Below are 25,827 nucleotides of genomic sequence, written 5' to 3'. Positions count from 1 at the left end.
GTTAGCAAACCAGCGGAGGATTAAAATGATCTGCAGCGAGCGAAGCAGCGAAGGTCTGGGTGGGTGTTGTTGTGGTGAGGAAACAAACCACCGAGGAGACGGAACCGATCTGACTAATCACACATGATCTCAAAGGGAATTAATCAGCAGCTCTGGTTAACAATCCCTAATCAACCTGCGTTTTGATGCCGATTCATTTACGACTCAGACGTATGGGAAGCGAAAACAGCAGCATGTGAGACCCAGATCATGAAACGTCTCCAGAAGACCCCGAGCAGCCGGACGAAGTCAGAAACCAAGCCGGGTCGCTCTGCCATCACTGGAAGTTGAGGAACAAGCCTGGTAAAGGTGTTGGAGCCGCTAATATCCCCGCTCCAACATCCTCCCCCTGAATAAAAGTGACACGTAAACACAGGCCTCCATGGCGTCTCGCTGCAGCACCGGCATCAATAAAACACATGGAAGTGAAAAGCCATCAGCCCGTTGGGAGGCGCAGCATCGCAGACACCAAGCAGCTCGTTGGAGAACAACATCAACCTAAAGGGAGCTCCGGTACTCACCCAAAAGTACATCATCATGTTTGAAGCGGGACAGGTGTGGGCAGGCGAGGGCAGGAGAGTGGGACCGAGCACCGGGACCAGTCCAGCCAGCGTGGGAGTCACGAGGGGTCCGAGTGTTTGGACAGAGCTCTACTGGTCCTTGTTCCACGGAGGCAGCTCTCCTCAACTCTTCAACGAAGCTTGACTTGAGGCTTACCCCCTTCTTCTTCTTCTTCTTCTTCTTCTTGCTCTTCAGTTAATTTTTTAAAGCCCCCTTTCTTCCTCCTCTTCCTCCTCTTCTGAGCCAACACGAGAAAGAAGGAGAAAGCAGACGGGAGAAAGGAAAGAGAGCTGGGGAGGTGTTGTAACCTCTTTTTTCTTTTGACACTCTTCCACTCCACTTGCCTCTCCACACCACTCACTTCGAGACTCTCCCTCCCTCCCTCTCTCTCTCTCTGTGTGTGTCTCTCTCTCTCCCCCCTGTGCCGTCTCTTATTGGTGAATGTGAAATCAGTCGGTACGGCGCCGAGGCTCAACTAGAGCAGCAGGAGCAGCAGCCTGCGCTTGACAGCTGCCTCCAGCGTTCCTCCACCGGAGCCGTGTTGCTCTGCATAGAGGAGTGCGCCGCACAATCCGGGATCCTGCAGACGGTACTGTAAAATTCAGCGTCCCGGGGAGGGAGGGGGGGCGAGGGACGGAGAGAAAGAGGTGGGGGTGGTGGGGGGGGAGCAGGAAGCTGATGGTGGAAATCTCTGCAGGGGAGGGGGGAGGGCAGGGGTGATGGTGGAGGACTAACAGATCGCGCCTCTTTCTTCTTCTTGCCGTCTGTGACTGAGACGAGTTGTACTGAAGTTGTGGCAGTTTTAGTTCATTGAAGAAAAGAATAAAAGCAAAAATAAAAGATGGAGTTGGGAGAGAAGTGGCTCCGCCGTCAGGGAGGCGCAGCCTATTTTCCACTTGTTTTCCACTCTTCCTCCTCCTCCGTCTGGGTTAGTGACCAGCAGCGCTTCTGGTTGAAAAAAGAAAAACAAAAACCTTCTTCCAGGAGATGCGTTGTGGCAGATCAGAGGCCAGATGAAGTTGGTGTGAAGCACCTCCGTGTGCCAAGCTATATTACATTACATGCTTTAGTGTGTTTTCCATCTGGCGGCTATAAAGGAGGGACGGGTGGTGGAGTCGGAGGGAGGCTTGGCTATCTCCTAGACAGCACTGTAACAATGAGCCTGCCTCAGCAATTTTCAAAACATATCATCAATACACGACTGGGAGCTCACGCTTTTAAATATTAACCCTGTGGCGACCGAGGCCAGGCTGCGGAGAGCCCAGAGTGGTTTTGCGGCATCCTCTGGCGCAGGATCATCCAATAAAAGGCGTCCTGGGGGGATGAGCTAATTTGCCGTAGGATCTTAAAGAACATTTGCCAGCTATAGAGAACGTCGCCGTAATGAACTGAGCAGATACACGCAGGTTATGTTACCCATCAGTAATTGCCACATAAGGAGGCAGAGCTGGATTTGCAGCTGGCTTTGAGAGAACCGATACACAAGGGGCCTCCTCCATACAGCGTTACTGTCATCTTGAATTTATCACCCGTTTTATTTTTCCTGCTTTCCCCAGAAAAGCCCGACCCAACGGTGAGACGTGGAGTGGAAGGTGCGAGACGTGCAACGGGTAATTTGCAGGAATCGAAACAATAGTTGACGTCAAAGGCAGATTTTCAGAGGATCTGGTCTTGCTTTGTACGAACACAAGTCCTGCATTTCCAACATGTCCGCCGTGGATTTACATTAGCAATCTCAGAGAGGATAACCTCCACACTCCTCCATCAATCTGTGATGGCAAATAAAAATGAAATGCACTTCTCAGGCAACTCAGATTAAAGATCACGCTTTTATCAAATACTGAAGTCTATTTCAAGTCCTGCTCATAAATAACTGAGGGGGGGAGAGACCGAGGGAACGAAGGAAGGTGGAGGGCAGACAGGCAGGGGTGGTGAGGGTGCAGACAGAGAGCATCGTGGTCTGCTGCAGAGGGCGGCTGAGGTTAGAGGCAGAAAGGTAGAAAATAAGAGTCAGGCAACATTTATGCCTGAATAATCCCGACGTCCTTTACTTACAGATGAAAACGTCGTCTGGGGTGAGGATGGAGATAATCGGGGTGAAGATGTGATCTTCCTTACTTCCTGTCGCCCCTCTGAGTTGCACTTTTCCCGCGCTCGGCACTACTTACCAGGGATGCGCGCGGCTTTCCCAGGCATTTAGATTTCCCACCAGCGTCTAGACACTCCCAGGAGGTTCTGCCATCCATTATAAAGATGGAGCTTTCAAAGAGAAGAGGAAGCGAAGGCCTCACACAGAGTGCGTTCTGCCTAAAATGTCCGTCTACGTCCGATCTTCACTGACTCCATATCTGCTCTCTGAATATTTCATGGCCATCTCACCTCTGCTCTGCAGCACGACGTACAGAACAACTTGTGCCAAACTCAACCCAGATCCCATCATTAGAGGAACTCCAGAGGAGACAACCGGCGGCTCTTCCTCCCCGCGGAGCGCCGGTGCCGTGCTTATGGCAGCTTCGGCCTTTTTGTCCTCATCCATCAAACCGTGGGCCGCGCTTGGCCGGGTCTCAGCTGGTGGGAAGCCGAAACTCGGAGAGAGATGTGGCTCCATCCTGAGTCTCCCAGGTTGGTTTTTCCTCTAATCACACACTTCACTTTATGGAGTGACCCGCTTTACAACCCGGTGAAAAGGATCTGAAGCTCTGCTCGTTTTATCTCTTTATGTGTCTTCATCAGCTCCACAGGTGGGTATCGACGTTTCTATCCCACATACATCACATCAGGACGGTTTCACAGAGGGAAACAAAAACCCTCTTTCACCTCTTTGTTTCTTCCCCCTTTCAACTCCCAGAAACATTTGAACCGCCCGGTCAGATCCACACAACAAATCATCCAGGAATACGTTCACAAAAGAAAACATTTTACATCTTCTCTAACATTAAAGTATTTCACATGATTCTTTTATTGCTCTGTGGAAAACGCTGACATTTTTAAATGCTTTCGTGTGTTGTCACGGTTACGGGTTTCACCTTCAGGCGCTCCACGGCCGCCATGTTTCTGCTTTTAAGCTTCAAACCTCCAGGTTGGGGTTGCAATTAATCATTCATTTCATCACAACTTGAATTTATCCTGTTTACGGCATTGGAGCTGTAAGGATCCAGAATGTTGGTTTCCATCATCCTGCATCACTTTTATGTCTCAAAGATCAAAAATCACTCATCATCCTAATGTCCTAACGTCCAGAATGAGACATTTTCCTACTAACACAACTTATTTGTTCAAAGAACACATTGCTTTTTACAGATGAATACGGAGTTTGCAGGAAGTGGACACTATGTGGTGACTATAGTCGCATTAATTTTCCATAATGTTCTGCAGCAGTGAGCTGCATGAATCAGCTCTAGCTGGCTCTCGGGCTAAACTCTGAAATATTAAATTTGCTTAAAAATTTCACTTCTATTCTTCTATATTTCTGCTTTTAATGTATTTTCTTCTGGCTGCAGGATCTGCGGATCTACTCATGCAGAATGAGAATAAATATGAAGATATTTTTCCCTGGAGGTTTTACAAACACTCATCAGCAGAAGGAATGCCTTTTTTTCTTACATTCAATTATAAATCACAAACTTCCTGTTGGTCCACTTTAAACTGGTTGGTTTTCTGCCATTGGTTTTTTTTTTTTTTTCCATATCTATTCATGTAGAGTCAATACAGATCAATATTAGCCTGAATTCTCCATTTGAAACCAGTTTGGATCTCAAACAAACCAGTTTGAAACTTTAGTTGGAGGCTGGAGTGGCAGTGGATACTGGTCTCGACTCCACCAACACTTCCAGTCACTATGACCACGCGGCTCAGGCTTCGTCTTATTTAACCGTTAAACGTTTCTCCAGAAGACACTGAGATAAAACTGGATTCACTGAGAAATGTGACACTAAATATCCAAACCAATTCCATTTCGCCTCAGGGATCAGGACCGGATCCGACAGCAAAAGTAATTGTAGATGCATCTAAACTAACTTAATGGTGGATAAAACATTGAGCATCTGGAGCAGAGCTGGAGTCAGTTCTACTAATATTAAAGGAACGGTGCTTTAAGTTCAGCTTAATGCAGGAAACCAACCAAATTACATAAACTCCACTAAGTAAAATCATCAGATAATCCAGAAAGCAGTTGCTGGGAAGTGAGATTTTTCTGCAGCCTGATAAGCAACTATTGCTCTGATGGCTGCAAACTGAATTCCTTAGAGAAGATGACAACAGTCAGAGGAGTAAATGTCTGCAGAAAACTCTGAAATTTAAGTAGTACAAAGTAAATACATGGATATTTTCTGATGAAAATCTTTCTCGATATTTAAAGGCATACATTCATAATAATTACAACTAAGAGTCAGAAATGTACTTGGAGATAACTCAGAAGTTTACTGGTGTCATAAAGTTAGACGTTTATGATGAAAACGTCATCAAGCATTGCGGTGATAAACGTATGTGAGGCACATTTGCAGATTTTCCAAAGCTTAAGTGGTGGAACCGGCTCTGTCCTGCACCAGAACATCTCCGGGTCCAGACTCTCCATAAACTGGATCCAGGACACAGGATGGGAGCTGCAACATGGCTGCATGAGTCTGGACCTGGAATGTTCTGGTGCAGAAAAAAACCCGGATTGTTCCTAAATTAATCACTTAAACGTAGGAAACTTCTGGCTTTTTCTGTCGCAATGTCTGATTTTATGATCTTATTATATTTCTGAGTTTTTATGATAAATTTAAGGATTTTATGTAACAGTTTTGTAACTGTATAACATCAGGATATCCATCCATTTTCCTGCACCCTTGTCCCTCAGTGGGGTCAGGAGGAGCTGGTGCCTCTCCAGCCAACGTTCCAGGCGAGAGGCGGGGTCACCTGGACAGGTCGCCAGTCTGTCGCAGGGCAACACAGAGACACACAGGACACACAACCATGCACACACACACTCACACACCTAGGGGCAATTTGGAGAGACCAATTAACCTGACAGTCATGTTTTTGGACTGTGGGAGGAAACCGGAGTACCCAGAGAAAACCCACCATGCACAGGGAGAACATGGAGACTCCATGCAGAAAGACCGGGGCCGGGAATCAAACCCAGAACCTTCTTGCTGCAAGGCAACAGCTCTACCAACTGCGCCACCGTGCAGCCATGTCAGGAAATAACTTTGGTTTAATTTTAGAAACGTATGAATGATGCAGCACAATGAAATTCACAAAGCAGCTTCAAATGTGATAATAAGATTCAACTAAAAAAGATTCAATGAAAAAGCAAATAAATAAAATCACAGCATAAAAATGCCTCTAATCACAAAAAAACATCTCTCTCTGGCAAACTTACAACTTTTCGACCAAGTTTTTTCTTTCCTAAGAAAGAAGCACAAACTCCAGATTTCCATCAAACTAAAATGTGCAAACTTATCTGATGAGTCAATTAAACAATAAAAGCAGTAATAAACATTATTTTACCCATTTATCAGAAATGCTTTGTGGAAATTTGCAGGTATCCTGATATTTACGGAGCAGAAGGACCAGAAACAGCCGCTGTTCTTCTCGCATCCTCAGAAATTCGTCTCAGCTGAGTTTCATTTGGGCTTTTATTGTTTTTTAAAACCGCTTTAAATTAGTGATGTGTTCAACTTTCTGCAAACTCTAAACAAGCAGCGACCAAATGTTTTGCCACGAGGGCCGAAGTCGTTAAGCTGACACAAAAACTGAAAAAGATTTATAACATTTTTAAAGCAAACTTTAGTGCCATTTTTATTTTATCTGCTCAATAATAATTTAAACCATTTCCACTTATTAAAATGAACCAAACAGTCAGATATTTGCATCAAATCACTGTAGATGAAAACAAAGGTTATGTTGACAGCTCCTACATTTTCTGGGTCGATTCTTTTATTATTTCAGAAGAAAGATTTGCTTTTAAGAATAAATAGGTCAATGTTTGTGGTTTTAAATACTCCACAATTAAGATAAATGCAAAATTCCATCTTTTTTTCTTTAAAGAAGATATTTGTGTCCATCTACTTCAGCCACTAACTAAGAAACATGACGTTACCTAATCCTGCGTCTGCAGCTTTCTGACACACTCTGTACGTTTAGCCTTGAAAACGGTGATGTTTCGCTTCCGCCCCTGGAAGATATCATTAAGCATCATTTGTAGGCATACATTACATTTCACGCAGCAAATCGTCCATCTGCTAATCCTGGAACGCTCTGTCTGGGAGACAATAAATTCATTGTATGCCGCTGCACATCAACAATCCCTCTGATGTAATGCCTCCGTGTAGACATCCAAAAAGTACATTAAACATAGCTGTGTGCTCAGACTGTATGTAGTGTTAATAATGCAGTGTTTACATCTTGGCATTGAGCAGTCAGTACCGGCCTAAGGGTGCGAACTGGCGGGTTGTGCAGTAATTAGGGGCTGTGTTTCGGGGATGTGAAGGCTCACAGCGCGTTGTGCTGATCCCACTGCTGGGCCTGTCCGGCGCGGCGCGGTGCTACCGGTCCGGCCCGGCGTGGTGCAGCGTGGGGCGGCGCAGCGCTACCGGTCCGGCCCGGCGCGGTCCAGCGCGGCGCTACAGGTCCAGCCTGGCGCAGCCTGGCGCGGCCCGGCGCAGTGCTACCAGTCCAACCCAGCGCTGGGCTGGACGTGGCCCAGCGCGGCGCAGCGCGGCGCAGCGCTACCGGTCCAGCCCAGAGTGGTGCGGCCTGGCGCGATGCGGCGCAGCGCTACAGGTCCAGCCTGGCGCGGCCTGGCGCGGCCCGGCGCAGTGCTACCAGTCCAACCCAGCGCTGGGCTGGACGTGGCCCAGCGCAGCGCGGCGCAGCGCGGCGCAGCGCGGCGCAGCGCAGCGCAGTGCGGCGCAGCGCAGCGCTACCGGTCCAGCCCAGCGCGGTGCGGCCTGGCGCGATGCGGCGCAGCGCTACCGGTCCAGCCTGGCGCGGTGCGGCGCGAAGCGGCGCGAAGCGGCCCAGCGCGGTGCGGCGCGAAGCGGCCCAGCACGGCGCTACCAGCCCGCACCTTTCCGTCGCAGCAAGAAGTCGCAACTTTTCTCTGAAAGCAGCCATGACAGATATACACTGCAAAAACATTAAATCTTACCAAGTACCTTTGACTAGGTTCTAGTCCAATTATCCTAATACATTTGAAGTAAGACAAAACTAACTTTTCAGCAAGAAACAGGAGCTTGTTTAAAGTCAATAATTCCTTAATATTGATGAAAGATGTCTTGCAAACATTTTATCTGCCAATGGAACAAGTAGTTTTTCAACAATTTGAAGGGATTACTGACTCAAAACAAGATCCTACGGCTCACTTTAAAGTTAGTTTTAAACTTCAAACTAAAGATACCTGGTGAGAGTTTGTGTTTTTGCAGTGCAGCTGTCCTGAGTTCATTAAGATGTCTTGGGTAAGACGAGTTTCTCCAGAAAGGTGCAACAAAAAATGATTAGCTTGTAATATTTCTCTCCTGAGTTGAACTTAATTCTTGTACCTTGTTTGTGTTAGATGCTAATTATGCTTATTTCTGTCCTGCACACTCATGTTTGTCTGAATCCCTGCTGCTCTGCAGCCATTACTGCTGAACCTCTAATAACAAACACAAAACTTGGCTTCTGGAGACTAAAAATCAGGCTTCCAGCATCACAACCCTTTTTTTATTTGATTTCTCTCGATTATTTCAAAGGGACCATCTGAGGCACTGATTTAGGTATAAAAATCTCTTCCCTGTGTTGCAGCTCAACTGGTTTATGACTCCGAGGGCAGGGAGTGATTTTATGCTAAATGCATAATTCATGGGAAAAGTTTAGAGACACACCAGCAATTTAGCACTGAATTCCAATAAAGTTGGGTGGCTTGCAAGGGACAGATTAACGAGGGATAGTTAAACTCAAAAGAATGAGAAATCCTGACTTCCAGTCATTTCTATGGGCAAAGCTCCAAAAACACTGAATCCTACATTTCCCATAATGCACCAGAGCAGGGCTCGTCTTTTAGACGTTCCAGAATCATGTCGGCAGGCAAAATGTCGTTTCCTACATTAATATCTGAATGTTTTCAGTTCTTGATCTACTTAAAGCAGGGAAAGATTTTTTTTGCATTATTTTAAATTTATTTTTTCTTTATGTTTGAAAATTTGTTCATTTCTCTGCAGCAGAAAGTAAATTTATTTCTACCTTCATAAATTCACTTGAAAACAAAATCGGTCCAGTTTGCTTCTACATATTGTTTTCTCAAAGTAGAACTGAAACTGATTTGTAAATAATTTTAAAAGAGTTATAATAACAGCTTGTGGCGTGTTTAACATCCCGGTGCCACTTATTTAATGTTTTATCACATTCTGCTGCAGGTTAATAACACCTGAGTGGACACTTACAGCGCCAGGTGTCCCTGTGGAGGTGGATAACTATAATGACCTTTTATTGGCTGAAGGGTCAAAGGTCACGGTGAAGCCAAACACAGAGTTTGGTCTTTAAAGTAAAACACAAACTATACAATAATTTATCAGCGTCAAGAAGCTGATAAATTATTAAATTTAATGCAATAAGAATGTTATTTTTGTACTTTTTTACCGTTATAAATACATTTAATCTGTATTTCAGTTCTTGAGTTGCTGTTTTTTAGGGCAGAATGACTGAAGTCGGGTTTCTTTACAACCAGTTATGAACATTAACTAGTTAATCTTTGCCTTAATTTTAAGCTGATTCAGATAAAATGAAGTTTTCTCTCAAAGTCTCACATTGTTGCGTTTTCACCAGAGCCGCACGGATCGATTCAAATTGGTATTAAATTGATGTTAATGTGGTAAAATTCAGTTTTAGAGGAGCTTCTTAAATCCATCTCAAATTATATTTTTTTGGCTTTTTTTATTCAGAAAAAACTCATTAAGATTTGTTTTGTTTTTCTATTTTTTTTCTGCTTATCATTTTAATACGTTAAAGTAATCTGTAGATACCTACAAACTTTGGTTTGTAACAAAAGTAATTAAAACAAACAGAGAAAACAGACAGAAAAACCCTAACAGACGAATTGGCTGAACTCAGACAGTAAAAAGGTCAAACTGGGCCTGAATTTACTTGGTATCTAATTAAAACACATCTAATTACATAAATATCTGTAAAAGTTATTTCTACCTGGCCGGTTCTGTTGGGCTGTTTGATGAGTCTTTATTGTTGAAATAAAATATTATTTTTAAAACCTGCAGGTGTGTCAGGATTTCATCAAACGGCCAGGAGCTTCAGGCCAAACACCAAGATTTTAATTATTATTACTTAATATGATGTGAAAATAAAATAAAGGAGGTTTAGTTAGGCGACATGTTTGTTACAGATTTGATGGAAGTTGAGTCTAAACACCAATTTCTATTTATTTTTAAACCAGTAGGCAGCAGGAAGTTACGTTTTGCTTATTTTTCATCTGAACTTTAGCGTTAATAAAGTATTTTTAGATTTTGAAGAGAACTTGTACAACTAAATTTATGACAAAACAACAAAGAAGGTTTCATGGAGGTCAGAGCGTCTCTGTTCCTCTGGTTTACACTAAATCTTCATATTTCCATCATTTCGCTGCTCAGGCGTCTGCAGTCATGATCAGAAGGTTATTTTTATTTGGAAACGTTGCCCTGCAAGCTAAACCCAACTGGAATCCAGACAGCCTCTCGCATCTCAGTTTGACATTAATTGATAATCAAACAAGCCTTCACATCAGACATTTATGAGATCAGCTGAATTATCTATTTAATGTAACCCAATTATATGCAACCCTCGTGCACCAATCAACACTAATTCCTGACTCATAAATGACAGCTACAGCGACAGATTGAATCAATAACAAACATTGATAAAAAAAACGTGCAACCCGCTTAGAAAGAGGGTAATTAACGGGAAGAGAAAGGGCTGAATTTAGTTTTCTTTGGGAAAATTGCTGAGATTCCTGCTTCTGCATCGCAGCAGCGACAAACGTTGGGTTTCCCTTTAACAATCAGAGTTAAGACATCTGTCATTAATTGTTAACGCCAGCTTCAACTGCTCTAGTTCTTCATTAAAACCATGTAATTATTTAACCAAACATCCTGAATTATTTAGTCAACCCTTTCCTCTGCTACTGGAGGAAAACCGAATTGTTTTGGAGGTAATCTTCCTTAAACGGAGCGCGATTAGGAGCTAAATGCTAAAATCAGGTGAGTAAATCCGCAGCAGAGGTCCTGCTGCGACGTCCTGCGCGCAGGAGCTAACGTTCAACAACACATGTCAGCAGAACAACCTTCAGAAACAGCCCATTACAGGCTTCTGGGAATCCCACACCTGATGTCTGCTGGATTCAGCTCGACTGCGTGAAACTCTTCTGACAAAACCAAGGTAAGTGTGCACAGAGGGGCCCAGCTGCTCTTACCAGTCTCGTAAAGAGGGGCACTCCCAAATGCCAGAGGTGATCGTTCAGCAGTCCGCTGTACACCACGTTCCCGAAGACGGCAATGCTTCCTGACTTACACAACGTGTTTCCTGCAGGGACACAGAAACACAGGCACACGTCATTGAAACGGACAAGCAGCAGCAAGGGGCAGCCGCATGCACTCCAGCAAGCAAACAGTCGGCCAGGAGAGGAGGAACAAAACCAGAGGCAAATTAAATCAAAGGAAATCACTGTGCAGGAAGCGAAATAATGGAGAATGCAACATCGATTGTTATAAACATTGATTTTAGCTGTTTATTGACCTTATATATAACGACAAATACACATAGATAGCTCCTCTGAAATCAATAAAGGTAGCACTGAGACAGACTGAATTACAGTATCAACACAGACGCATCATGACAAATACCATCACATTAAAGCGCTTCCACCTTCTTTCTATAACTTTTCTTTATCAGTTTGACTGCGCTCTCCTCCGAGAGGAAGCACCTCAACGCAGAGACCAGGGTGAACTTTACAGAGGCAGACCGAGTCTGGCAGTGAGAACAGGAACCAGCTGATAAATCTTTCACTCTGATAAACCTTGAAACTTCCTGGTTTTATAGCGCAGGTAGATTCTGGACTTCGAATCAAGATTTATCAGAAAAAAAGGGGGAAATATTTTCAGAGTTGTGCACGGCTGAGTTAATATTTATTGGAAAGTTGAACCTGAGGTGCCTGAACTCGGCACGGCTCGTTGCAGCAACATTAAATGATGTTCTGTTTAGATGTGAGCCGCTGGAAAACTTTTCAAAAAGAAATGAGTTGCAATACGTGTTGCTGTGACACGTCAGCTTCTGTTTGCACCATGAAACAAAACAGAGACTTTTCATTTAGCAAAACATTGAAAAGAAAACCGTTAATATGCAACCAATCGATTTATTTTACTCCAACGTTTTGCACGGATTTATCACCAGTACTCCAAGATAAATAAGCGTGATACAAAAATCTGCTCCGGACTCAAACAACAATTAATTATTTTGCTCCCCTGACAACAGTTCCCATTAAGATTTACCATGTGTAACAGATTCAGGGTCAGCTTGTGATCCCAGATTTAAATGTGATGATTACAGAGAAAATAACAGCCTCAGTGTTTGCACCTTGCAGCAGGTGTGCATTAATACACACCAGGAAACACAAAGGAGTTTGATTTATGGTGTAATGTGAAAACAAAGTAGATTAATCTGAACCAAGAATGTCCAAACTGTGGGTCCGGGGACAATTTGTGGTCCTCTGGATGGTTTTGTTCGGCCAGAGCAGCAGATTTTCTCCTCAAGCTCTTTATAGACAAATAAAATCTTAATTTTTTTCTTTTCACTGAAAACATTTTCCTAAAAACAACAAGCAGAGCCCTACTTTTGTTGCCAAATGTAAAAAGAGAAATGAGGACGATCCAAAAACCTTTGGAAAATATTTGCCTGTCATTTAATATAATTGTGCAAAAACCTGTTAACAATGACTTACAAATTTCTTTGCTGCAAAAAAGATTATCTTGCCTAATTAATCAATTTAGAATATCAAAACAAAGAAAAACAACAAATGTCTTAACAAAAACATTGTTTTCAGGTTTAATAATAAATAGAAAATGTGGCCCTAGTGGTGAAAACTGATCTAACTGGACACTGCAGTGAATAATACGTATAAGAAATATTTATATTATGTAATAAAACAAGAAGATCATTTAAACTTTCAGACTTCATTGTTAAAATTCACAGATTAAACATAAAAAAAACACTTTTCATTCATTATCATTAGTTGTTTTCCATTGTTTGCACGTGGATGTTTTCTTACTCTCTTTCCTTCTTATACTTCATTTTTAATTGTTTTCTTAAGTTAAAGTTTGAGGCAGAAATTAAATCCAGCTTTAGTTCAATTTGTAGAAGTATCAATTTAAGAGTGCAACTTTTCTCTTTAACGAAAAGCTTTAAATTTGCTGTAATTGTTTTAATTGTGGATAAATCTCCAGCCTTCAGAGACACAAATGTCTGCATGGGAGAAACGACGCCTCTTCATCAGCTCAGAGTGATTAAATCATGACAATTATTAATGTGCTTATTTGCTCAAGTAATGTTGGGATTTCTTAAGTGAAACTTTTGAAACACTGTAGATTTTTCTATAATTTACTCAACATTTCTAATATTCTTCATGTAAAACAGCAGAAATGTTTGCTGTAGTTCTTGAGCCATGATGTCGCATCGTATCAGCTGGTTTCAGCCTCAGCACGTCTGCTTGGGTTAAAACAAACTGCAGGAGGCAATAAGCTCAGGTTCGTCCCGCTGCTTTAACTTCACATCAACTTTGCATTAAAGATCAGCGGTTTTATTATTTTGTCTTGGAGGAGGCAGATAAAAGTTTTGCGGGTTGCTGCAGCGTTATTTCAGGATGTTCCTGCCCTCATAACCAGCAGGTTGAGGGTTTGGCTCCCCCAGCGCCGTGTGCGGGTTCCCACAGTCCCTCCAGCACGGTGGGGGTCGTCGGAGGGGTCAGCGCCCACTGGGACGGCCTGCAGGGCTGTGGGAGAGGCTGGCTGCAAGATGACCGTGCATTTAGGTTTTATCTGCTGCTGCTGTGTGGTTGGAACTGCCACGGAAAGCTGCAGGTTTTATTTTTATCCCAATAATCAGAAAAAGAAAGGGGAGGAGATTAATTAGTTATCCTTTGCTCTGGTACGTACTTTTATTTATTTACTTTCTATTTCTCTTTTACCCAAAATATCTGTGACCCTTGTTCATCCGAGGAATATAGGAAAATAATAATGCAAATAAAAAAGATTAAATGAAAAATACATACAAGTTAAATGTTGTCATTGTTTTTTCTTGTAACATTTGATTATGTTCTGTGTTTTGTCTTTGTTCTCCATCTTATTGTTTTTATTTGTTTGTTCTCTTTCCTGGTTATTTAGCACTAATTTGTCGGTCTGTAATGTTTGTTCTATGTGAACTAATTAGTGAATAAAACAAACAAAAAGTGTTTAAGTTTGTAATTTATTTATCACTTGTCCTTAAACATATTTCTGTTTTTTTTTATTGTTGGCCAAACTGCTGCAGTTTAATCGATATTGTCAGGTTTTTAGAATTATTTTACATTTTACACTTTTCAATCAATCACATTTTATTTGTTTAACACATTTCAGCATCCAGGCATTTCACAGAGCTTTACATCATTACACACAAAATGCAACATGCAGCATTGAACCAACAATCAAAAACATTACATTTCCATATTATTTCAGTTTAAAAATTAGTTGGTTAATTAATAATGTTATTCCTGTTTTTTGTTTAGATTTCGTTGCTGGTTTGACCAAATGGTCCAGACTGAGTTTCTAATTCTGTATAAAACCAGTAAGATTTCAGCCACTGGCTGTAAGAAAACCAGTACGGTAAAGAATAAAATCCAGCAGGTGGAGCATTGAACATTCTGCTGATGCTGAGTTTTTATCACCTTTCTTGACATTCTGACTTCACAATTTGGACCATTAATGGAAAGTTGTGGATGTGCATGACTGTCCATTAAACCCAAATCCAGAGCAGCATTTCTGCAGCTGGACGCCGTTCAGCAGGACAGAGTCTCCACCGCGCAGGGAAGCAGTGGCACATTCTGCCAACCCGTATAAAAACAGTCGACTCCCGTCTGTTTGTGGATTTTTCTGTGGAACTTACTTTACAATATTCATAAAACATTTGCCAATTTGCAGACTTTTTCATTGAGCTTATATATATATATATAATTAGGAAGCTGACATTTCTAGTTGCAATGCCACTTGACACACTACTGGCTGCCGTAGAGCACTGGTCAGTTTCCTTAGAGCTGATTGGCTGGAGATGAGGAAGTCCTGTTGTGGCTTTAAGACAGTTTCCACTATTATGCATATTAAAGGGGTGATATTGTGTAAAATCACCTTATTTCAGCTTTAGACCATATTATAATGATATAAAGCTTTCAATTACCCACTTAAGCCTTTTTAAGCAATTTTAGAAATATATTAGAAGATGCAAATTAACAATACAAACAATTTAAATGTATTGCATAAAATGCAGTAACAAGTGAAGCTAAAACCACTCGATGAGTTTTTGGTGGAACGTATTTACACACAAAGTGTTTTAATTTTCAGTGCAGAATGTGTTTATATTTTGTACAGTTTTGGTTTAATTACGGCTCTGAATATGTTTGAGTCTGTAAGTTAATGATTAATCGGTTACTAAATTAGCTGACGATTATATCAATAATCGATTAATCTGATCACTCATTTCTATGCTGAAAGTTTGATGTGGAACTGGATAAACTCCACACTGATCTGGGTGAATCTGCTGCTTTTTAAATCATTTCCTGTATTATTTTAAAGTGTCTCAGATCATTAGATTTCCAGCCGTGACGTGTGAAGCTCTCCTTCATAAGTTCACCGTCACTAAGACACTAAATTAGCTCAGTGGCGATGAAGGCCCTTCACACACACACACACGCACGCACGCACACACACACACACATCTACAAACACACATCTACAAACACACATCTACAAACACACACGCACACACACGTCCCCCAAGAGTGTGATGTAGTGCACACTGATGTCCCCATGTATGTGATGAATGCAGCACAGAAAACACAGGTCTCCATTGTAATTTCTGCACAAAGGAATGCAGCAGAAAGGCACACCAGGGGTGGAGTGGAGCAGTGCTGACAAGAAGCGCATGCATTATTTAAAAACAAAAGTAAAAAATGCCCATTAAAGTGTCAGCGGTGCTTTCGGCAGTGCTGGCTCGGGCGCAGTGTGCGTATTACTGTTATTAATGGGCCAGGCGTGGGGGGCATTGCTTCGGTGTGATTGCTCCGCTGCTGTTGCTATCTGCAGTTCAAGCCCCCCTCCCCACTTTCCCCTTTTTCTTTCCTTCTGGGTGTGTGTGTGAGTGTGTGAGTGTGTGTAAGAGAAACAGATAAGGAGCATGATACAGGCTGAGAAAGAGACGCCACAAGACCCTGAGAGCACAGTCAATGAGCTCCTACAGCTAATATCATTTCACATTATTGAATGCGTATTAAGGCAGAGAGGCCCTGTCAGATGAATAGGAGCACCAGCACTTATATCAGATTCTGATCTGCCATCATGGCCACGTCTGAAAAAAATAAAAAAAAATGCAGAGAATGTAGTCAGCATATTGAAAATAATTGCATACCATTTTTCTTTGCAGTTTAACATCAGGGGCTATACATTACAGCGACTGACACAGCAGAATGAGGTCATTGTGCATGTTGTAATTACAGCTGGGTAAACACTCGACTCTGCTGCCAGGGAGAAAAGACGATGCAAAGCCGTCACCTTTGAGCCGCGCCGCCATCACACTATTGGAAAATATTTAACACATCACTCGGAATAAGTAAGCTGAGCAAAATGATCACAGTTTGTTGATCAATTTCAGAGAGCTGTGATGCTCCGAGATCAATCACCGCAGTGGGTGTAACGCGGCGCGCAGACGGCACAGCCTCATCCCTGACCCATTCTTCCTGAACCAGTTTGTTATGCTGTTATTAATGGTGTTTACATGCAGCGAATAGAGCACATAATCAAATTTTCTAGATTTGCATGTAGAAAATGTCACATAAAAGGGACAGCTTAATTTTCCCCCTCACAAACTCTGCAGAACTGTGGAGCCGGTGGGGTTTTCACTTATTTATTTATTTACTCTCGGTTATTAAAAATGCATTCAGCTCCTCGTGTTTGTACCACTGGAGGAGCATCTGTATTTTTCTCCCATTTAATAAAATCGAGTGCAAACCGGTGACATGTTGCTTAGTGGTTCACGATAACGCTTCTTTCGGCTGTTAATCCTGCTTTTTCCGCGGCTCCCCTCAGCAGTTGGGTGTTCTCTCATCTGCAGACTTGACAGCATTGAGCCCAGCCTCTGATTAATTATTAATTGTGTGATTAAAGTGTGTGTTGCTGTGGTGTGTGTTTTAACGGGAGGGGTGGAGGAATGCAACCTGCAGTGAATACTTTGCATTATCTACAACTCTGAGTTTTTATTTCAGGACGTTTAACTGGAGGCGTCAAGTTATTCACTCCCCAAATGACCAGCCGTGTAAAACACCTGCGAGAGCAGAACCAGGGAAGGTGAACGTATTGTTTTATTAAGTGAGTGATGTCTACTTGAGTCTGGTTCAATTTTCCTTTGGCTGCAAGTCAAGGCTTTTCTTTTTCTGAAATTTTCTTTCGGTGCAGACATGTGCGGGGAGTTTGGCCCACACACACACACACACACACTTCAAGGCTGCTGCTGCTGCTGCTGCTACCTGTGTTTCACGATTCAATCCGCTTATGAATTATTCTCAACGTCAACACTCCAGCTTAAACTTCAACGTTTTGCAAACTTTTTTGTATGAAGAAAAGAACATAAAGGCAGATAAAATGAGATTCTGTGCAGCTATTTATTACGTCTGCATGACTTATGCAATCAAGAAAATGCATCGCATTCAATCCATCAGAGATGCTGCATTGATTGCTGAGAAAGTCTTGATCTTATCAAGTCTGCATCTGAAAACAACCATGAAAAATATATACTATTTTTTTCTATCTTTTTCAAATAAACACAGCTACATCTCCAGAGCTGTTTGCAAAAAAAATAAAGAAATAAATAAGTGCTCTCCTAGCCTAAAGACAATCTCTTCTAATAGAAAATCTGTTCAAAGTCAAAGACTAACCTGCACTGGAAACAGAATATACCTGTTTGCTGAGCTGATAACTTGTTTTAGGAAGTTACTCAGATTATTACCACGCAGATTTTAGTGAAACTGATTTCAAGCCAGTTGAAAGTGGAAAACTAAAACCAGACTTCCCAGATTCAAAGCTTTTACATCAACAAGTTGGACAGGAGATTTATTTCCAAACAGTAAAAAATATCAGCATCTCTTTTAATCAGCCACAACCTGAGAACCATAAAACCTTTTTAATGACCCAACATACCATAATATGCATTTATACTGACGGTGGAAATTATTCTAGCTCCACTGCAGAAGCTGACATCAACAGCTCTTCGGGTTACGGCCAATCAGAGCCAAGGAAACTGAAAGGTCCCCCTGCAATGGTTGCTTTACAAATGCTGGCCAATGGCGAGGCAAGTATCGTTTTATTTCAAATATTTTGAATATATTCTACGAAGAGGAATTTCTACGAATGATTTGGAGTTAAAATCTGCCAACACTGACCCGTGGATAGAGGGAGGTCTACTGAATAACATCATCACTTTCTTTTGTTACCAGAGGTTTTTCAACTGGAACAAATTTTAGATGAATTTTAATTTGCTGGATATTTTGGACAGGCTCCATTTAAGTTTCAGTGGAGGTCTAATCATATTTAGAGTGACTTTTTTGCTCTTTATATTGTTTCCAGCTGCACTGACAATTCCTGCATGAACAGCTTGAAACCAGTTTAAAACCCGAGAAGCAGGAAATGGAACATTACGTTAGGAGAGACACTTGTTTCTATTTGTTTCATAGCCTGAACGAAGGAAATTAACAGAAAAGGAAAGACCAGAGCAATTACACACTAATTAAGTTTCATAATCTCATGCTACTCTATGCAGACATAGAGTAGCATGAGTTACACCAGTTAAGATTCACTCACATCGGCATGCCAAACGCTTGACATACCTCACATGAAATGAACTAGAGATTTTTTTTTTAAGTTTACATGGTTCAGTAAATAATTATTTTACTACTAGGGACACCAATAAATTGTGTGTAGACAACTGGAAAATAAAAAAAATAAGACATTAAGACCATAAATAACTATCCTTTCATAATTAATTCTTAATTTCCCAGTTTATCCCAAAGCAAACTTACAAAACAGAGACAAATCATTAATAATTTACATGAACCCATGTAAAATGTGTCTTAGATCTGCCAACACACATGGCCAAAATAATCAGTGCCAGCAGCTTCAGGAAACCATGTTACCAACATTAGTTATTCACTTACATGTCAAAAATATATGATGAAAAAGACAGAAAGTTAGTTTGCTAACATTTTCTCTTAGGATGTGAACAGACTGATGACTTTGATGGTAAAGATATGATTGTTTTAAACTCAGTTTTTGGCTTTTAAGTATATTTATCTGCATATTTAAGAAAAAACAACTTCAAATAAGAAAAACATATGATATGGATATTAAATGAAAGCTGGTCAGAATGCATGAATCTCTGTGACAATAAGTATTAATGCAGATTGTTGATCTGTCGTTACTGTGGAACCGTAAAAAACATTTTCGAATTTACTCTAATAAAAATATAAATAAAAGTTAGCATTGATTTTTTATTTTTGGTAGAATTTTGATAAAACAAATTAAAGTAGCATAACTGACATTCATTGAATGTTCCTTTAAAAAATTGATTCAACCAGTAAGATATCTGCAGAGTTTATCAGTGAAATAAAAATGCTAAAAATACGAAGAACTGGAGCCGGACTAGAGAGTCGATGTTTCATTACTCAGCAGTAAAAAAAAGCTTTCTGGCTCTTTGAAAACTGGATCTTTGCTTCAGTGTTTAATGGGAGGACAGTTTTTATTGTGGGAAAACAGGAATTTACTGTAATAAAATCGTATTAGTAAATAGTTTTAAGCTGTTGCTGAGATTCTGAAAAGATGAAATTGAACATGAATGGAACAAATTGGAATCACTTTTTATTTCTACGTCAGAAGCGAAGAGGGAAAAAACAACAATGGAAGTAAAGCAAGTAGTGAGGTCATCTAGGTGTGTGTGCGTGTGTGTCTGCATGTGGGTGTGTGTGTGCGTGTGTGTGTATGTGTGCGTGTGTGTCTGCATGTGTGTGTGTGTGTCTGCGTGAGTGCGTGTGTGTGTGTGTGTCTGTGTGAGTGCGTGTGTGTATGTGTGCGTGTGTGTCTGCATGTGTGTGTGTGTGTGTGTCTGCGTGCGTGCGTGTGTGTGTGTGTGCGTGTGTGTCTGCATGTGTGTGTGTGTGTGTGTGTCTGCGTGCGTGCGTGTCTGCGTGCGTGTGTGTGTGTCTGCGTGCGTGTGTGTGCGTGTGTGTGTGTGTGCGTGCGTGCGTGTGTGTGTGTGTGCGTGTGTGTGTGCGTGTGTGTGTGTGTGTGTGTGTGCGTGCGTGCGTGTCTGCGTGCGTGTGTGTGTGTCTGCGTGCGTGTGTGTGTGTGTGTGTGTGTGTGTGCGTCTGCATGCGTGTGTGTGTGTGTGTGTGTGTGTGTGTGCGCGCGTGTGTGTGTGTGTGTGTGTGTGCGTGTGTGTGTGTGTGTGTGTGTGTGTGTGTGTGGGGGTGCCCCAGCTGATGCACTCCACTCTGCTCTCGTGGCTTTGCTGCTGGAGGTTGGTCGCTTTAAGCTTTTCAGCTCCTGAATGCGCAGCTCATTTCTAGCAAAGAGGCACATTGCTGCAATGCAATAAGGGAAAACAACACTTTTAATAATTCAGGCCCTGAGACCGTGAGGGGGGGGTTAGAGGGAGGGGGGGGTGTGATGGTGTGGGGGGGGGGGGGGGGCGTCTTAAAGTACCGCAGAATGGCTCATTTAGCTCCTGCTACGCATTATTAAAGTTGTATCAAACTCCCCCCACCACCTCCACCCCCCGGGTCTTTCCCAAAGTTTTTTTTTTTCTTTCATTTTCCTTTCCTCTTTCCCCTAAAGCCTTCGAGGTAACCAATAACAGCTAGCAACATTTATAAACGACACAGTATCCTGCACCTTAGAGGGGAGGTAAACAATGGTGTAGCTCTTAATCTCTCTTTCTCCCTGTCCTCCCCGCTCACTAGTCCTCCGGTCCGAAATTTGTCAGTGCTTTATCCTGTTTGAGCTGTAATACAGAGCCTCTCGCTGTCCAGATTATTTTCTGCCTGAGCTAAGCCCACAATGCATAAAATATGTGGGGAATGAACCTTGTATGGAATCAAATTGAGTAATAAAACGGTGCTCACTGTGGCACTGATGGACGCGTGATGGTACCGTTAAGGACGTGTTCGGCGGTACCGTAAATTGCCTCCGAGCGTGACGGCCGTTTCCACGGCAAAGGAAGTGAATATGAATAAAACACACAGGAAGGAAAACAACTGGAACGCGTTCGAATGCAGATGTGCTTTTATTTCCTCCCAGAGGTGGAGAAGGACGACATTAACTCCTCAACGTCCACAAATAAAATCAGTCGGATTCATCCAGAAGTTGGCCTGCATGTGCAGCTTCACTGTTAAAACAACCATTTTAACCCCCTGACTGTCTGATGCCATCTTTCCGTTTCTGCCCTTAATAGCTTTATGATGTTTAAACCCAGTAAAATATTCAACAGTGCCACTTTCAGTTTTTCATGCCTGAGTCATTCCATCAAAATAAAGCGGAAACACTCCTCATGTTTTGTACATTTTTTCTCTAAAACTTCTGCTTGACATATCCTGGAACTGTAAGAGCTGCACTTGGCTGCACAGCAGACTTTAAAAAAGAATTAAATTCAGCATCATTTACCTAATTTGATGTTCTCACCTCGAGAGGTACGCAGGATTTTTTTGTGAACTCAGAGAAACTGAAGTACTGTTTATTAAATTTTTATATCTATCTCCACTCATGCGGAGGTCGTCAGCTGTTTTTCTTTCTGAAAACTTGACATTTCAGAATTACCGCGCGAGGTTTTCAGCCGGCAACAACAAATTATAATTACAGTAATTTATGATTACTGCTTACATTGCACAATACAATGAAAAAAGGGGGGAAAAAAAGCCTATTAAAACGTCCATTTAGGTTATATAAGCCATAAAACGCTGCAGAGATCTTAAATCAGAGGCCAGAGTGCTGGAAGAGACGGACGGATGGCAGGAGGTCAAGGCACAGAGGGAGACTGGGGACGACTTCAAATCCAGTTTATTTGACTTTTTATAACAACTTTTTGTTTGTTGTTTATAGTTTTTATGGGCTCACATTAACCATAGCTTGCATTTCACCAAGGCTCATGTCGCCCACTGCGCCTTATGAAAGCATGAAAATTTCACACATTCTGTAAAAATCAGAAATGAGAACAATAAACATTTTTAACAAGTCTTAAATATCCCCAGTTCTCCGTCTAATGACATGGAGGCTTGTTAACACAACATGACGCCCAGCAGCTGAAACAGACGCAGCAAAGGACATGGAAAACTTCAATTCAGGAATTTGATTCAAATTATTTTCATGTTTTGAACATTTTTGTTTCTACTGCTTCTAAAAACCACCAACGTGTTCAAATAAACCACCCAGCTGGTTTTTGGGAAATGTTTTTTAAACGTCTGGAAAATTTGCCGTTTCAAAAACTTCCCAACTATTAAGTTACAATCATACAGCGCTGTTACCTAGCAACCCCAATCGAGCTCCAGCACGTTTGGTCAGCTGGTTTTACCGCTGTATGCTCTGTACAATGGCTGCTGGAAAAGACAAGAGCTTTATTGTTGACCTACCATCCAGAAAGCACTTGCTACACTCTGGTTTGTTGTGCTGGAGGCTCCACGTCTGCTTTTCAAACATTGTTACGCATCCGTTTGCAGTCATGCGTGTAAATGTTGAGCTGCAGCAGCAGATTATTTGGATTTAAAGAGACAGGAGGCCCTACAACGACTCATTTTGACAGACAAAAATCTTATATAAAAATGATTTTGTGCAAAAAATATAATGAACATGTTTTGTCAGTGAGACTTTGTGTTTTTGACTGTATCCATGGTAACGCGTCTGACTACAGCTGTTCGTGTATTCCTGTAAACCGATACTAGTATTACTAGTAGGTTTGAACGGGAACTTTAGGATGATTTATGCAAATATCTGAGTTGAAGCAGGATTTTTAAACACCAGCTGCTTATCAAGAACAATGTTTATCAATGCAGATCTTCAAATTACATTTATTTACCTACATTTAATTATAAATGGGTGCTATCAAAGCAAAGAGCTGTACTGATGTAATCAGGGTATTATTGCAGAGTTTTGTCCGTAACTAAGCGAAACCTCTTCAGATGTTCAGTCGTCGTTCTTGCAGCATGTTTACTGGTCGTTGGTGAGTCTGAGTCCGTTTCTGTGGGACGGAAAATGTTTTTCCCCCACAGACTCAGCCAAGAAATCATCAGTTTGACTGAGTTCAATTCACTAGAAACTCAAAGAACTGATGCTAAACAAGCAGGATAAAATGTGGAATAAAAATAACACAGTAATCTCTGTTTGGTATATTAGATATTATGGTTGCAACAAACTGATAAAATCTTTAAAATAAAGCAACAAATAGCTGTTGCTTTTGGATTAGGAGGCTAAATATGTGCTTCAAAACGTGAAAAAGATGCAAAAGTGATGAGTTAAAATGGTTGACGGACCAGCTATGTTACTGAAATGATAACACTGTTAAAAAATGGATTTAATTATTTTCACATTTATAGCAGCAGCTCTGACTTAGCTTCATTTTTACAGATAAATTCCTGCCTTTTCCTGATGTTCATTACAGGAATAACACTAACTACTCATAGATACTCCACAGAAACCCACTAAAGAAGTCAAAATAAAAATGCATTTAACTTGGCTTGGCCTCAGTGCTGCACAAATACAAGCTGTTTATGGCTTCCAGTTTCATAAATTGTCATATTTTTCCTATTGGATATTTCTAGGGGAATGTAGGACTTAGATCCGTGCACAGATTTTTTGGTTTCCTTTTGCTTTTCACCAATCAGAGAAGTTCAAAGTCTGAGTAGAACCTTTATGAATGAGTCTACCTGAGGCAGGAGCTTCAAAGGTTATAGAGTTTGGTGGAAGCATGACTATATAACTAGTATGAAAGTCTCTGATTTTTATTCTGTGATGAAGTCACAGGTGGGGGAGGTTTCTGATAACTTTATGAGCGCAGAAAAAAGCATAAACCCAAGAGAAAAAATAGATATAAAAGGTGAAAAGGTGGCAAAAGTAGGAGCAAAACCAAACTTGTAGGCCTTTCAGCAGCTCATGTGGCTCTCCATCACAGAAAAAACACATTAAACCTCTCTATGTTCACAAGCCTTTTTAGCCAAAATGGATTTGATTCTGGAAGATCCAATAACAGAAAAACAATGCGGCATTGGATTACAAAACACAGAGGGAGACAGGCGGAGTTTCCTCGTAAGGATGCCATCAATCCAGCAGCTCTTATCTGTGTTGGTGTCACCATGTTTCTCCGCTGCATGTTCACATGATTCCAGGTTTTAGTGGGGAAACCACTATCATAACAGAAATCGCTTTGCTTTACAGATGGCTGGAATCTACGTTTAGAGAAACAGACGTGGCCGTTGCTCCCAAATCCCAAATATGGAGGAATCCCAAGGGCCATGTGTGGAGAGGATGATATGAAATAAATAAACTTTTTGTTTGGAATAATTTCCTTACAATGGAAAATGTTAAGCACAACAACACAAAGTATTTGTCTTTTTATAACACAGTTTGTAGAACCACATTTTTCAGTGGCTTTTACTTAAAAAGCCCCATTTGAGGCACTCAACTCAGCTTTCAGTTAATTTATTAAACTTTGCTAAACATAGGAAGCATTTAGAAACACAGCGACCCAAATCCAGAGAATGAGTGTATTCAACTGAAACAAAAACAATTTAAAAACTACATATCTTTCTTTAAATGCAGCCAAATTCCACAGCAGATCTACATGTTAAGGTTGTCAAAGTCAAGCTAGCATAACTGACCTACTTCACTCTCTCCTGCTATTTGTTTTAATTACATTTTGTTCTGGTCTGGTTAGTTGTCGCTGTGTTGACAATTAGTCTCTTTTTCTTTTATATATCAGGCATATATTTAAGATTTAGCGCCTTATATTGACAAGTTAGCAGCTAAAACCAATGCTAGTCATTAGGATAGGATGGGATAGGATGGGATGGGATGGGATAGGATAGGATAGGATGGGATGGGATAGGATAGGATAGGACAGGATGGGATGGGATGGCATAGGACAGGACAGGATAGGACAGGACAGGATAGGATGGGATGGGATGGGATGGGATGGGATAGGACAGGATGGGATGGGATAGGATGGGATAGGACAGGATGGGATGGGATGGCATAGGACAGGACAGGACAGGACAGGATAGGATAGGATAGGATAGGATGGGATGGGATGGGATGGCATAGGACAGGACAGGACAGGACAGGATAGGATAGGATGGGATGGGATGGGATAGGACAGGATGGGACGGGATGGGATGGGATGAGATGGGATGGGATGGGATAGGACAGGATGGGATGGGATAGGATGGGATAGGACAGGATGGGATGGGATGGGATGGGATAGGACAGGATGGGATAGGACAGGATGGGATAGGACAGGACAGGATGGGATGGGATGGGATAGGACAGGATGGGATGGGATGGGATGGGATAGGATAGGATAGGATGGGATGGGATGGGATGGGATAGGATAGGACAGGATGGGATGGGATGGCATAGGACAGGACAGGATAGGATGGGATGGGATGGGATGGGATAGGATAGGATAGGATAGGATGGGATGGGATGGGATGGGATAGGATAGGACAGGATGGGATGGGATGGCATAGGACAGGACAGGACAGGACAGGACAGGATAGGATGGGATGGGATGGGATAGGACAGGATGGGATGAGATGGGATGGGATGGGATAGGACAGGATGGGATAGGATGGGATGGGATGGGATAGGACAGGACAGGATAGGATAGGATAGGATAGGATGGGATGGGATGGGATGGGATAGGATAGGATAGGATAGGATAGGATGGGAT

At 41.9% G+C, this 25,827-nt stretch overlaps 1 protein-coding gene across 15 annotated transcripts in view; it reads right to left on the bottom strand.

Moving 5' to 3' along the window:
• rbfox3a (RNA binding fox-1 homolog 3a) overlaps nt 1-25,827 on the bottom strand; it is a 553,564-nt gene that overhangs the window by 134,468 nt on the left and 393,269 nt on the right. For 13 of the 15 annotated variants that reach the window (XM_017306228.2, XM_081610324.1, XM_017306225.2 and 10 more), the window contains one exon: nt 11,024-11,133. The exons of 1 other annotated variant lie outside the window; for it this stretch is intronic. In XM_017306228.2, the coding sequence (XP_017161717.1) occupies nt 11,024-11,133 (110 nt within the window). Of the gene's footprint in view, nt 1-560; nt 1,125-11,023; nt 11,134-25,827 lie in introns of those variants that run through there. One more of the 15 variants, XM_008416535.3, reaches the window with a different exon arrangement.

This window comes from Poecilia reticulata, chromosome 8 (assembly GCF_904066995.2).
Source record: "Poecilia reticulata chromosome 8, P_reticulata-male-v2, whole genome shotgun sequence".
NCBI classification, from domain to species: Eukaryota; Metazoa; Chordata; class Actinopteri; order Cyprinodontiformes; family Poeciliidae; genus Poecilia; species Poecilia reticulata.
The sequence above is the reverse complement of the archived record's forward strand: the minus strand, read 5'-3'. Positions and strand labels throughout refer to the sequence as shown.